Source organism: Acromyrmex echinatior, chromosome 18 (genome assembly GCF_024713525.1).
Source record: "Acromyrmex echinatior isolate Ae372 chromosome 18, ASM2471352v2, whole genome shotgun sequence".
Lineage (NCBI taxonomy): Eukaryota > Metazoa > Arthropoda > Insecta > Hymenoptera > Formicidae > Acromyrmex > Acromyrmex echinatior.
In genome coordinates, this window is record NC_141869.1 from 6,824,981 (window position 1) to 6,840,179 (window position 15,199).

The following is a 15,199-nucleotide window of genomic DNA, read 5'->3' on the forward strand; positions in this document are numbered from 1 at the left end:
ATTTATTTTACTTCTCTGATGAATGAACGATCATCATATAATAAGGCTATATTATAAGATACTTTTTACATTTTGTAAAATAAATTTTGAGAGTTGTATTCATGCGTACAATTTTGAGAATAGTATGATTTACTTTATTGTAAGATAATGATCAGTTGAACGGATTTACAATAATTATATTTTTTACCTTACACCTCTGATATTTTTACTTTCAGAACAAGTAAAGTTTGTCATAAGTTCGACAAAGATAGTCAGAATATTTTTATTAATCCAGTAAGGTAAAAATTATTCAACCACTTTTCTTCGCATTTTTTTACTAACTTACTGAATTAAAATTTTTTTTTTACGAACTCTACAAATTTTAAATGTAAAATTTTAAACTTGTCTATTATATGTGCTTTCTATCGATTTATTTTTATTTCTTTTTTTTGCAAATTGGGATCATTCGGAGCGTAAATTATGTTAATATTATTCTGTTTAATCGCGCACATTAACGATTATTAAAAAATTTAATTTCATCTTTCCAAATCAAATTGCATCATATGGTTCTTTGGAAACGTAATCAAAATTAGTTACGTAAACAATTAGGTAGATGCAAGTCATAACTACCCCAAAGTTCCACACATTTCGTAACGCGCTACAGAAAGTCGTAACATGGACAAGATCACTTCAGCCGCGAGAAGACGGAGATTGAAATCGCAAAATTTCCCATGTCAAAAGTCAGTGAACATCTTAAGAGAACATTGTTGACGGCCGGCCATTATTTCAGCCTCAGAATTTCAAACGGAGTAACCTGATGACAACGTGGTTGCAGTCGTTGTAGAAGAAGAAGAAGAAACGGCCTTCTCTTCGCCCGCGACGACGAAGGCGACGACAAGGAGACGTCATGCACCACAAAGACCTAACAATGAAAGCGAAACCGGGACTTCAATTATCATCCACGACTTGTGTTCAGACGACCAGAGCGACTATATATGACTGAAAGCAGACATCACACAGTCAGTCCGTGACACTGAATCACCATATCTCATCCTAGGATATATCTCAGTTCCACGTTGTATCTTAAAGAATTCGCTTTTCCTTTATCGAAGGTATTTACTTGATCCACTTTAAATAATTATGTTCATATTTGCCCGATATATGTCACGAGAAAGTCTTCGGAAAATTGTTACCTTGATTCATCGTAACGCAATGTTCGCAAAGTATTCTAAAAGATCTATGACATATTTTAGAAATTTAGTTATTCATCTAACTGTAAATAATAAAACTGTCGACTCAAACATTTAATTTTTGATAGTATTTAAATAATATTTTTAGCTTTACAAAAAGATATGTTTTTTGTTGTGAAATATTGTAGAGTACCATATTCGTACAATATTTATTAAAACACGTAAATACTGTCAACATTTAATTTATTATAATATATTAATATATTAATATGATATGCGTGTTAATCCATTGGTTCACCGAGAAAAATGTTCAGTTGGATTAAAATTCTTAAAATAGACGAATCGGAATTTTCTGAATAAATCTGCTAGAATTCTAGAATTGAAGTAATCGAAATTCAGATTAATATAATCTTCTAATGTGTCTGTTTTTAACCAGATATTTTTCTCAGTATTTATTTTAAGTTTTTTCTCAGATGACATTTTGTATCTCGCGAAGTTTAACCGTGACAATAATTAGCTGCTTCGCCATTCTGGTCAATTGCAGTCCGAAGTTCGATGATGGAGGGTAAGTCTCATTTTAACGATTAAATTTTTAATAATACAAGGAATTTGTATTTAATATCTTTTTACAATATGTTCAACATTTCTTCCCAAATGTCACAGAAGTGCAAATGACGCTTAAAAGGCATTCAAAAAAGGTTTAAAAATTAAAAAGTATTTAGATATCTAAAGAGAAAATTAATGTAATTTTTTATCGTTAAAATATCTGTGTTATATATCTGTCTTTGTACGATAGTTTTGTGCCGAGTTCTATCAGCTACATGGAAAAGCAGGCGAAAGCACAGGATCAAGTAGCCATGCCGTCTCAGATTAAACAGCACGACGAAGCGTCGAAACGCGAACCCGAGACGAACGACATTGCAGATCGTAGCCAAGAGGCACGATTTGGTTTCACCAATGTCGGAAGTACAGGGAGCGTAAGTATTCTTCTCGATCGAGTTTCTTTTCCCATTTCTTTTTCACATTTTATTATAGATATCTATTCTTTTGGGACATAGTGCCACACTTCGTCTTTATCTCTTATTTCTACAATTTCTTTTCCCTCTTATTTCTTTTCCATCTCCTATTTCTATCTATCTCCTATAAAATTTTAGAAAATTTTCTCTAAAGTATCGTCGCACTCGATATTACTTTATCTTATTATTTTCGATAATAATTGAAGTCAATTAATCGGAAACTCAAAGTGGCGTGTGATTTAATTAAATTTACGTAATCAACTAAATCCGAATCAGGGTTACGGCGTATCACCTTATGCGCCGGCGAAAATAGATCTTGGAGGACTTCTCTTGGGAGCTATCATAGGCGTGGGATCGATTCTCATCATCCCAAAGCTGCTCTATATCCTGTCGGGAACTTATGGTGCTTATGCGAGAAGTAAGTATTATATCCATTTATAAAATCCATGATATAGAAACGTATTCTTCTACCATGATAAAATCTATATATATATTGACTAAATCCCGCTGTTTATTTTATTTGTTTTTAAATTTACAAAACTCAAATTTCACAGATCTCTTCCTCATGAAGCTTAACGTTTTTTCATGACCGAAACATTAATAATTTCCGCGCTGTAAACCACTAAAGAATCTCTCAGAATATTAGTTGACGTGATTTTTCAACTTCCATTCAACTTGATGGATTTCTGATTCGAAACTTGATCAAATAAAATATGCAAAAATTTTAAACAATGTCATCCCTCTTTCTTTCTTCAATTTTCGTTAATTTCAAATTTCGCAAGAAATTTTCCGTGAACATTCCGTTCCTATAGTATCCATAAAATACCTACTAATATAGTATATCAATCCAACGCAGGCGAAGATAATGGCTTCACGCAGACTCTGACGAGAATCGATGATATCCTGGCTCGCCATGGCATCGACACGACCTCGTGCATGCAACGTGCGATATGTACCTACTCGCAACAGGCGGCCACCGCAGTCGGCGACGAGGACGAGAACAACGGGAACGAGAAAGACCAGAAGGTAACATCCTTTGAGAAGATGGTGAACACAATCACCAGCAACCAGGTGTTCCGCACAGCTATGCAGGGCACGGCGATCGAGGAAGCGGTGGAAGCCGGAAGAAAGGGCAGAAACTGTTCAAGATCGTATCCACACTGCGGCTTCTCGATGGAGACCATGCTGTCGCTGTTGGCTAACGTCATCGCGACGGTGAACGCGCGCGTCGCGACGCCCACTGATTCCTCGTTGTAAAATTGCTTATGTAATTTTTTTTACTCTTCAGAGAAAGACGATTATAATTTAAATAGCAGATTAAATCATGGAAAAAGAAAAGAAGCGCGTAAAAAATAAGCTCGCTGTATCTTGCGTATACTACACTATGTGTGACAAAGAAAGAGGCAAGATAAGAGTTTAACAATTTAACAGGCAATAGATACGTAGAATTATTTATCATGAGCGGTGAAAGTCTCGGTAGCTTTTGCAGTATTTTAATTGAATTCGTACAACGATAGCTTCATCTTTATTTCGTCGAGAATTACATTTGTGTGTGTCGGGTGTCTGTATGTATATTTACAAATTAACAAAAAAGTGAAACCTCGGCGCAACCCCCGTGCTCTCACGTGCGCTCAGCGTGACACGCTCTTCTTTCTCTCTTCGGCTACACATAGAAAATGTTATATAGTCTAATACGGCTTTCACATTGAAGAAAATAGAATCGACCAGAGTCGCGATACGGTCGTAGGCGCATTGCGCTTAATACGTGTCAACAATCAGTACAGGCACTGCCCATGACGATGTCGTATGTACTTACATGTTTATACAACATTCTCCCCGGACAACACAGCACGCATACACAGGCGCGAGGATGAATCGGAAAGTAAAGACACGATGGTTTCCCTACTTATTTCACTCTTCCGGCTTGTCACGGTGCAAGGCAACTTGAAAAAATGACTCCGTTTCAAGCATTATCTACCTATACGTTATCGCCTAGAAAGTTAAATCGCATAATAAAAAGAGAGAACATTTGAATTATTTATCTAGAAGGTTTGGAAAAATTCACAAATTAATGCAAAAGTTAAGGTAACAGGTTTTAAATTTATCCTTTTTTTAACACGTCCTACAGAAGACGTGCTTTAAGTAGAAGAATATAATTTCTATATGTATTACAGATACGTTAGTTGTTAGTTATAAAATATAAGAGACGTGTATCTTTACTTTTTCATTCACTTTCGCGTATTATTTTCGGAGCAGGACGTTCGTGTACGAGGTATTGATTCCTAGGAAAAAAGGACTCGTTCTTAAAAGATACATTTCTACCCTCGGATTGTCTTCACTAGTAAATGAAGGTTAAATTATTTTCATATTTAATCCGAAGAAAGATAAATATTGAATACCTTCTACACAAGGGAAGGTAACAATGAGGAATGTATACTTAATTATTGAATATGGTATGCTCTTATAAAACGCGTCTATCGTCAAAATGACGTCAGGAAATCGATCGATACGTAATACTTAAAAATTAATAGTATGACAACAATAGTGCTACAACAATGTGTTATTATTAAAAGACTAAAGATAGCGAAGAACGTTCGTGTGAATAAAAAAGCACCATTCGCACGAAGATATCCTTTCCTTTCCTTCATCACGTTTCCAACATTTTACATAGAATTGGTCCTTGCAAACAGGTCGCGACTGAATCAATAAAGTATAGCGATACATTTCTGTATTCGTGCGATTAATATAGATTTTTCGGAATGTCGATGTGCATTTCGAAAATTCTTCTTGGAACAATTTTATAAAATTCAACGTTAATTTCAGCAATAATTTATATTCTCTATCGATATTTTCGCACACTCTCAAACTTTAATATTTACATTCACTAGGGATTTTTTTTCTATCGAGAGTTTAGTGAAGAACGAAAATATCTTAATGTCGATGTTACTTTCTTTGGAATTTCCTTATTAGTTATTAAAATGAGCAAGAATTTCTTTCACGGACGACTTAACTTGATTTAATACTGTCGTTGAATTTATGTTGTCGCATTTTTATTGCTAAATGTGTATTATTGATAAATCTCTCGAGTTAATTCCGTTTCTTCGGAATACTCTCGATATATCTATATACTACTGATACTTTTTTTAGAAGAATAATATCTCTTATATATACATATATATATATATAATATATGCGTAAGAGCGTCATATTCGATCGATCGAACAACTTTGTTACGAAGCGAATCACGAGTATATGCGATAAAGATGAGAAATAAACTTTATAAGAAAAAGAAGGATATAATTTTGATCTCTCTCTCTCTCTCTCTCTCTCTCTCTCTCTCTCTCTCTCTCACTCTTTCTCACTCTCTCTAACAATAAGTTTTAATCTATTAAGATAATTCTAATAATAAAATGCATATTGAATATATATAATTAAATCGATATAAAATTATAAATAAATACTTCTTTTTTAAACTATCTTCAATATATGATAACATATCTTTGCATGCAAGATGCTATAATTAAAACTGGTGCTTGTGATTCCTGTCGTACAAAAGCCGATTCGTCGATGATATCTATCTGTGTTTGTATTGTAATAATTTCCCTGATGTCTTTGGTTACCTACTATCACATCTCTTAACTGTCTCTATACTATCTTCGGTCTCCTTAAAACTCTCCTGGATACGTACGCGGCACTTTGACCATTACTTCATGTACTTGCGCTTCGGCAGAAGTAGAATAACCCCTATGGCCACGCAGATATGCCACAGACTATGAATGAGATAATAATTCCTGCGCGTTTGCAGGAACGCGTAACAAACAAGACCCAGAGTAACGAGAAGAACTCCGGCCGGGAAGTAGATGGTCCTAGAAACAGAAATATCTTGTGCTGCAATAAAGCAGGAAGAATATAAAATGCAAAGAAACATACAACTTCGGTCGCGTCATGAAAAGATAATACTCCTGACTTTACTCCATTATTTCGACATTGTCTTATTATGAATTTATAGATACATTCCCAAATAGCCTGCAGAGACAGATTTTGGACACAGTATATGCTATCAATTTCTGATGATAGAAAGGAACAAATTTCACACAGTCTGTAATATTTAACTCAACAAATGCTAGAAATAGGATAAAGCTTGCTGCCAGTTTACTGTCAGAGTGTCCGCACACGTAGATCCTTACATTCGGTTTCTACTATAAATCTACTGATATAGTATATCAGTAGATTTTGTCGACAGACAAGACCTGAGCTTAATGCAGATAGAACAGTCGACATTAATAAAATAAAATCTATAGATTAGTTATGTTACTTTTAGTTAATGTTGACTGGGAGATTGCTATGGATGCTGCAGTGGGAATTTAATTGAATTTACTGCCAATTTGCCAACAAACTATTAGCATTTTGCTAACTGAATTACAATGATCTATTCTATCTAATTATCTCCATTATAGAAAATTTTGATTTTTTTTTATCAAGCAGTCATTTTATTATATAATATTTCTAAGATAAAAATTAAATTTTTTCTCAAAGTTTTTCTTTCTTACCTATACGGACGCGAGGGATATCTGATGGTGCGCTTTCTCTTGCATCTAAGCCCCCAAGACAGCCCGATTAAGGCGGAACCAGTGACGGCTGGCAGTAGGAACACCCAAAGTGCCGTACGGTCCATCTCGGCGCCCATCGCGAGTACAATCGCACCAGCCACTTGACAGAAAGCGGTCAATCGTGGCCCGAATGACGCCATCGCCACTAAGGTCACCCAGATAGCGAGCAACGCATTGAAGAAGTCGCAGAATTGTAGCACACTTAATCGCATGATGCACATACTGTAGACCTCCTCGCCGGCTTCGCATGCGTGATAGAACGTGGAGAAGAACATGACCGCGACGTAGGCGACTGCTTCAGTGAAGTATTCGCGTTTTACAGCAACGTAGATCGAGCCAAGGAAAGCGAAGTTACTGAAGGTGAGGGCGAGCAGTTGCAGAAGTATTCCGCTGGTGCTGAGAACGTACGTGTTGTCCGCACAATCGAAGCCGCGATAGCCGCCTGTGCAGTAGCACGCCGAGAAGACGAAGCCGCCGCTCATGTAGTGCATGCACTTGCCACGATGTCCGCAACGACCCTCGATGCACGGCGATGACGATACGATGCTCTCCACCCGGACGGCGGGGCAGCGCGGCAGACAGTCACACGTTTCGCACACGACGTCGCCTTGCAAACAGGTGCGACTGCAGGAACAGGAGCTGGTGCTGATATTGATATTGGCACCGTTGAGCGTTTTTTCCTCCGCTCCTTCCTTTTCCTCCTCGGGGCAGAAGACGCGAAGGCTAACGTACCAGGTACCTGCCTCGGGGAAGGGCACGTGCATGTAAGCCGGTTCAGTCGCATTCACGTACATGTCCGCCGTCGTGAGACTCCGCGCGCGGACGCAACCACCGCCAGAAGTGATGTTCGTGTAGTACCCTAAAGAATTTCAAAGGAACGGAGAGGATAAAATGATGTGTAGTGAAGAGACTCTAGAAATTAATCTTAATAAATTTTAATTTTATATAAACTGTGCATGCTCTACTTTTTTATATTATTATATATTAAAAACAAAGATATTTGCAAAATAAGATATATTATTATACATAAGCGCGACTGATAATCTAAGTTTAACTTCAAACTATACTCGTTGAAGAAAGTACCGAATTTTCTATTTTAATCTTAAAAGAAATTACTTTATTAGAGGTAACTTTAAGACACAAGAACCAACCTAAGGAAACACAGGCCACGAGGACAATGTTCTTTTTGTACTTCTCCTCCACGTCGATCAGCTTGAAGCCAAGAGTGACCGTGCCGCCGACATCGTACACCCGACCGATCTCGAAACTAAGGACGGAAAGAGCCTCGGCGGTTACATTAAAGGGTTGGGGCTTCGTGTCATTGCCAAGCAGGTGTTCGTAGTCGAAGAGGAAAAACTCAGGGAAGGATTTTCGCGACAGCACCACCGGCGTCACCTGATCGATTCCGATATCTGTTTGATGGCTCATTGGCAGTTGCATCGTCACATTCGACGCATTTCCTGATAATAGACGAAGGGTTACAAAGTGGAAGTTGTCTACGTAAGGCTTGAAGGGTAGCGACATTGCCGTAGAATTGAGCAGGCCATCGGCGAGATTATCCTCCGCCGTGACGTAGACGACAATGTTACAATCTTCGCCGCAAGACGACTTCAAGAACAGGCTCAGTTCCTCGAGACCGACGTCCGGTACAAGATATTGTACTATCGCTGTGTCGGAGGTCTCATCTAGCTGCACCTTATATTCAATCTCAGAATCTACTAATGACGTCGTAGCTGGCATCTCCACGAACATTTCAGCGTCCATTATGGTCTCACAGGATGCACTGAGACCTGCGAACAGCAGTTTCTCGTTATCTTAAAGAAGCTGGCAAAATCCGGCTCCGTTTCTTTAAGTTTTGCAAAAATAAAATAATAATAATAGTAACTTTATATATATTTATGTGCAATAATATAAAAGAAAAGAAATTATACAGCAAAAAAGAAAAATGAGAAAAGAGATGCATAATGAAAAAGTGAGGTATCAGCAATAATATTGTCTAAGATCTGAATTTGAACGTAATTTGTGTAAAATAAAATGTAAACTAAAGTGGAATTAAATCACAATCTAAATTAAAAGTAGAAGTCACTTTTACTTATAGATATCAAAAAACGATATCGCTTTCAAGAAAATATTTTTAAGAAATATTTCTACTATTTCAAAAACATTGTTGTTATTAAAAATTATCGGACAAAACACGAATGTTTATTAAAATACTATGCAATTAGCCAATATATTAGATAATATAATTTTATTTTATTCTTAATTTTTTATTTATTAAAGAAAACGTAATAAATTGCGTTTTTCTCTACCTTGCTGTTTGATCTTTCCGTCTTCAGGATCGGTCCAGGAGCGAAAAGCGATCGCGTACCAATCGCCCGCCGATGGAGCCTCTATCTTGATTATATATTGCTCGCCGTCACTCTGCATCTCTAGACTGTATTGTCGCCGACGTTTCTTCTTCTCTATCAGCTTTGCAGCCACCTTTGATCCATCCGGACAGACAAATGGTAAACTGGCGGATTTTAGATATAATGAAATGTTGAGCGGTGTACATCTACCTATCCCGCCAGTTTTTTCTTCTTTTGCTGTGAATCTGAAGCACGACAAAATATATATCTTCATAAAAGACACTTAAGAAAACGTAGATAACAGAACATTTTACTTCAATGAAAAGTAAATCAAGGAAAAAAAATAAGATGTATAAGATACATTAAATGATTTCATTAAAATATATATGTGTGTAAGATGATATTAGAATATATGTATGAAATTCAGAGATATAAATTTTTAAGGTTGCTTCCATTCCAAAATTGAAGAGAACTAATGAGGATAAATAATATTTGTAGACAAATAGTGAAGAAAAACAAAATTCTGCTGCTGCACGGAAAGAAGAATTTACTAAAGTATCTAAAAATTGTCCTATCACAGAGAGAATTTTTTTTTAGAGTTTAATACTATATTTTTTACTACCATAATTTCAGGGTAAATTTTAAGAGAAAATTCTTTCCGTGTAGATATAGACCTGAAAATAATTTACTTGGACCATTAAAATAATTATGTAGGAATCTCAAGCAACATTGCAAAAAGTTTTAACATTCTAGTAACCAGTTGGAATATTCATAATTATTTTGTGGTCCAACAAAATTATTTAGATCTGCATCTAGCTAAATTTTTAGATACTTCAGCAAAATCTCAACTGCGTGTAATATATCCTCGAATTGCACGTGTTAAATACAAGAAGAGTAAGTTTTTTCTCTAAAAAACGCAAAACATAAAAAATTTCTTTATTATCTTCAAAAATTTTTACATTTTACGTTTCCGCTATAAGGAAAAAATTACATAATCGTTACCTTAATTTCGAAAAAGACCCTATCGATTCTTTCTCGGTTAGATACGTACTTGAAGGCAACCGCGACGGTACGTTCGGGCACATTGAAGTGGATGATCGAGATGTGACGGTAGGCGTAATAATCTACCAAAACATTGCTTGGTTGTTGGGCGATCTTCTCCAACTTGCCACATAGCCCCTGCTGGGCTGCAAGTGTCCATGCCAATAGCACGGCTAAAGCGCTTTCTCGCATATTCCGATGTCTTGCTACATAAGGAAGGTGTCCGTCCGATTGAAAAAGTTGCTGCGAGAGAGAAGAAATGCAAAATGCATTGTCAAAGAACAAATTTTCTCATTTCCTTTTTTGTATGATTTAAAACAAAAATCATTTTCGATAGAATTAACTCAATGTGACATTATTAAAGTATATTTTATTATTATTTGCGTATCAATTACCGCGACAACTTCTATTTCACATTCTTTAATTTGTCTTTAATTTGTTAAAAACTACCTTAATTGCGATAGCTTATATGATAGCTTATAAGTTTTTTATCAGGAATAGTGCTATGATTAGTGGGAGCTTTTTAAGATACACTCTGTATATTTATGTATTTCTTTTACAATTGAATTAACGTTATACAGAAAAATGTTAGTAGCGTTAAGTGGATTTTTTCGCATTTAATCTTCGTGCATGCTTTGTATAAAAAAGAAATAATATATTGTCGAATTGTTATTGAATTGATAGGTACTGAACATTTTGTGAACGCGCAATAATTTCATTTCACAATCGATAAACGGCAAAACTAGGAAATTCGATAATCACTATAGAAACTATCTTCAACTGCAAGCTAGGCAGACTCTCTTTGTTCAGTTTTTATTCTAACATTAGTTTCATCATACGATCGTGGCAATTGCATCACTGTTAGCTGTAAAGAATTCTAAAAGGACTCCAAGTAAAATCCACTTATTTTTGCAATAATAAGAATTTGAAAGTCTTTCGGCGAAAGTTTCATTTTACGTAAGACGTATCACGATAAAATATTGTGCCATTTTTTAAATTTTTGAGGAGAAAAACAAAATTTATTTTCTTGAAAAGTGTGCTGATTCTGAGAATCAATTTAATAATAAAATAATTAATAAGCTAAAAAAAAGCCAAAAAAATGCGGATATTGATGCGCAATATCGATTTATTAAAAGAACATATTTACATAATTAACAAACTAAGAATAGCAAACATTTTAATCAAATTTTTGGTCCTTCCCTTTGTTTTTATTTCAAACACATAGTTTTTATTAATAATCGCGTTAAAATCGTTCCACAGATTATTATTAACAGGCTGATGTTCGCAATGGTCATCTCTGCCGACTGATCACTGTTTGTAACCATCCAATGGACTTGTGTTGACATCTGTTTTGTTGCGGTAACAAGAAAAAATTTTTAACGTGTTTTCAGATTGACTACGTATAATTATTTTAATTCGTGACGAAAAATATTAGAATTGTTTTATTGTTAAATTGTTTTATTGTTAACAATAACAAGGATAAAAAATTCTTGAAACATTTGCTATTCTTAATCTGTTAATTATGTAAGTGTCCTTTTAATAAATCGATTGCACGTCAATATCCGCATGGGCTCATCTTGGCTTATTAATTATTTCATTATTTTTTTATTATCACTTCAAAAATTCTACGATCAATTAAACGTAAATAAAAAAATATGAGCAATCAGTTTTTGCAAAAATTTTTAATTAAGCAGTCCTAATTTTTCAAAAATCTATTGAAGTTGGAATGTCTCTTATCACATAAATGTCTCTCCCTAATTGTTTAATTCAATATTTCAAACCATTTTAAGGTTTCAATAGCTCTGATTCATGACAATTCCGTTTCCATCATTTACATCCTTCTGATGTTGAGCTTTCAATCAATAACTATAGATAGAAAATATTTTCCTGCATTTCTGCTTATAAATAAAAGTATTTTTTGCTCCACATCGCACGAGAGATAATTTCAATAAATCTCTGTGAAAAAGACATGTGATCTTCACGAGATTCATTCAACCATTACTTAAATGGAGTTTCACGGCGTTTCTTCGTAAGTGATCCAACTGCCTTCTTGCATCTGACGGATGAATTTTATATAATTCATTTAAGAGATTGAAGGAGCAGTAGATTTATATATGGTATGCACCGCCAAGTAGGTCAGATTCCATTGTTAATTCACACTTCCTGCGGTTGACAGTGCAAGAAGCAACAAGCTGTCCGCATGCTTATCATCGAAGAAACGCGTGAATGACGTTAATGTTGAGCGTCGCAAACGATTTCTTTTAATCCTTTGTTCCCGAGATTATTTTATATTCTTGAGATCCCGCATTATGAATCCTTCCGTGTAACACGGAAACCCTGTGATTTAATTACCATGAGTTATGTGGCGGAAAATTAAAGTCGCGGGATTACGAGAATTGCAGATTTAATTTAAATTCGCAAAAATCCAGAGTTGATAAATTTTCGTAGAAAATCAAGAGGAAACAGAAGCTTTTTGTTGCTCATCTCTAATTATTTACAATCGGCGATTGTTCATAGTGTAAAATAATTACCGTTATACATGTAAAAAATTAACAAAATATTTAAAAGCTTTTTAAATCAACTCTGTGTATATAAATAAAAGTCTCAAATTAAATTTTAATGTAACGTAAAATGCGCGTAATGTTCAGAGGTGAACAGATTTATCTTTCTCCTTTTTTTCCAACATAGAAAAAAGGAGAAAGATAAATCGTACAAGAAATTTAGTTAAAAGGAATAAACTTTTGAAAACTAGACTTTTCTTTCGACCATATTACGTGACTCATAATCGCTCGATAAGATATGTCGATGAATCGACAATTGCGGAGCCGTACTGAGAGTCGCTAAATGACAGCTGTGCATATCACGGATTAATTAATCCAAACTATTCAAGCTCCACCAGCCGAAGCTATTGAATAAAACATCGACAATTGATAATCGATATCGGTAAAAACAAGATCGGTTATCGATATTCCACTTATCTATCCGTATATTCACTTATTGTCGTTTCGGGATGACGTAACTAACAATAAGTAATCTACAATTATACTTCCATAGAGAGCAATGTCAAAAGATCGAAGATACATCCGAGTATCTTCAAACGTTTTTAGTGATTGAAGCGAATTATTCGATTGTTATTTTATTATCAGCTGTTTGAAGAGAAAATTTAAATAATACAAGAATTCAAATTTGAAAAGAGACTGAAATTAAAATAATACGAGAAATCGAATAAAAAAATTGGAAGAAACTGACAGAATTATGAAAATAATTTTTAATATTATTGAATAATGATAATTTGATAAATTAAAATTCTAAAAATTTTAAGCTTTTTCTATCTTCTGCATGTATTTTTTATTATAAAATAAAATGAAAGTCATATAATTATAAAGTGAAGACTTATACTTTATTAGCAAGATTATCGTATAAAGTATAACAAGAAATATATATATATATATATATATATATATATATATATATATACTTGTTATACCTTAATCAATAATTAAGCGTAAAAATAAACGTAAAATAAACGAGATTAAAAAAAAGATTTTTCAAATTTAGAATAATTGATTATTCGAAGAAAATGCATTTAAAAAACTGACGAAATTTTTCTCTCTAAAAAATTTAATTCTTAATATTATTCAAAACTATGAAATAAAAACTTAAAGAGTTATTTTTTCATATTGATCTTTGTTTTACAATAAAATAATCATAATATTATTTCGTTTCTAATGTATTTTATCATGTTTTAACCTATAATCGTTAAAACGAGATCGAATCTGGCGATTAGAATATAGCGCAAGCTGTTGAATAAGATTAAATCTACAAACTTACCTTTTCACGAAGCGTATTTAGGTTTATTTAAAAAAATATACATATACGCGTTCCGCGTCTGCTGACGCAAGAATATTATAGGCACAATTTCTTTTATAATATCTTATCAACAGTAATTGTGCGCATTATATACACAATGTTCAAGATAATCGCGTTTTTTTCGTTTCACTCGCCTCGTGCACGATACGCTCTCGATGCGTCGACGCGACGCCTTGCGCAAGTTGTCGTCGCGACGCTCACGAGGTTCGCGAGGAGAGGAGCACCGTGTCTGACAGTGAAAGCTCTTCACCTGGATGTGGTCCAGCCGTGACGTGATTCCAGCAACAAGTGCTTACGCACGAGCGATCGCAATCGCTCTATTTAAACGGAGCAAATCATATCTCTCCGCGCGGCGAAGTCACTGATAATTTCGCGAGCGATTTTGTTATCCCTACCTATTTTCGCGAGCCCGCAATATGTCGAGCACGAGCGGCCGCCAACGCGCCGCTGATTGCAGCATCCGCTGATCCACCGCGACGCTGGACACCGACCACGTCCGGACGACTGTCTTGCGACGGGCCGCCGGCGCGGGGAAGCGCGCACTGACCGAGTATCCGAGAGCGCGTCTCGCCCTGTCCCTCGGTATCGTCGTCATCGGAGGTGGTGGAGGCGGTGACGGCGGCGATACCGCAAAGGGCGATGCGGTACGCCTGCGTTCAATCTTTAATAGTGGTAGCAAAAGCTCGCGCGCGCGCGATAAGCTCGTGCGATATAGCTTTTAAGCGCGGAGCCTTTAAATTTGACGAAACGAGCCTTTTAGCGCGCGCGGCCACCAAGCTCAAACCTGGAGAAGAATTCAAGAATTCAAAATATTATACATTATTTTATTCTGGTTGTTCGCCGAATGTTAAACAAAAATAAAGTGATACCTGAGTGTTTCCTGAATGTTGAATGAAATTTCTGAATATAGCACAGGAAGAATCTTCGAAGGAGAAGCCTTCAAGTTCGAAGCTACTCATCGTGAAGTTTTCAAGCTTATGATGCACTTTTGTGGATTTTTTTTCTAATACTAAGCTTTCGAATTATACCTCGTTTCCAGCTTTTCCGTGGAAATTCTCTTGATCTTGAAGCTATCTTTCTTCAGCAAAAGCTTACACTTTACTGAAGTAAAAAACACAGCCTTGCCTGTCGGCTACCCACGCGCT

General features: G+C 35.5%; 2 protein-coding genes across 5 annotated transcripts; one reads left to right on the plus strand and one right to left on the minus strand.

Annotated features, from left to right (window-relative positions):
* The first annotated feature begins 256 nt into the window (after window positions 1-256).
* Window positions 257-3,565, plus strand: LOC105144802 (uncharacterized). The gene is made up of 5 exons (XM_011053967.2): window positions 257-1,091; window positions 1,643-1,734; window positions 1,966-2,146; window positions 2,462-2,603; window positions 3,042-3,565. Exons 2-5 carry the CDS (start codon window positions 1,643-1,645, stop codon window positions 3,440-3,442), a joined length of 816 nt encoding a protein of 271 aa, XP_011052269.2. The 5' UTR covers window positions 257-1,091; the 3' UTR covers window positions 3,443-3,565.
* A 122-nt stretch (window positions 3,566-3,687) lies between these two features.
* LOC105144799 (post-GPI attachment to proteins factor 6) lies at window positions 3,688-15,071 on the minus strand. 4 transcript variants are annotated; one of them, XM_011053962.2, is made up of 7 exons: window positions 14,924-15,071; window positions 14,450-14,838; window positions 10,195-10,427; window positions 9,105-9,388; window positions 7,947-8,585; window positions 6,736-7,654; window positions 3,688-6,051 (listed from the first exon to the last, which is right to left on the minus strand). In XM_011053962.2, the coding sequence occupies exons 3-7, from the start codon at window positions 10,374-10,376 to the stop codon at window positions 5,889-5,891; spliced, it is 2,187 nt and encodes a 728-aa protein (XP_011052264.1). In that variant the 5' UTR covers window positions 10,377-10,427; window positions 14,450-14,838; window positions 14,924-15,071; the 3' UTR covers window positions 3,688-5,888. The 4 variants fall into 4 exon arrangements, with proteins under 4 accessions (XP_011052264.1, XP_011052266.1, XP_087271608.1 ...); XM_011053964.2 differs by lacking the exons at window positions 14,450-14,838; window positions 14,924-15,071 and adding an exon at window positions 14,305-14,434; XM_087415482.1 differs by lacking the exons at window positions 14,450-14,838; window positions 14,924-15,071 and adding an exon at window positions 14,189-14,311.
* Between the last annotated feature and the right edge of the window lie 128 nt (window positions 15,072-15,199).

Coding starts and splice junctions, on each gene's coding strand:
- LOC105144802 (XM_011053967.2), top strand. CDS start 1,643: ATGACATTTTGTATCTCGCGAAGTTTAACCGTGACAATAATTAGCTGC. Junction 2,147..2,461: donor ATGTCGGAAGTACAGGGAGC/GTAAGTATTCTT, acceptor AATCCGAATCAG/GGTTACGGCGTATCACCTTA. Junction 2,604..3,041: donor TTATGGTGCTTATGCGAGAA/GTAAGTATTATA, acceptor AATCCAACGCAG/GCGAAGATAATGGCTTCACG.
- LOC105144799 (XM_011053962.2), bottom strand. CDS start 10,376: ATGCGAGAAAGCGCTTTAGCCGTGCTATTGGCATGGACACTTGCAGCC. Junction 8,586..9,104: donor CGGAAAGATCAAACAGCAAG/GTAGAGAAAAAC, acceptor TGCTGTTCGCAG/GTCTCAGTGCATCCTGTGAG. Junction 6,052..6,735: donor TATCCCTCGCGTCCGTATAG/GTAAGAAAGAAA, acceptor TTCTGTTTCTAG/GACCATCTACTTCCCGGCCG.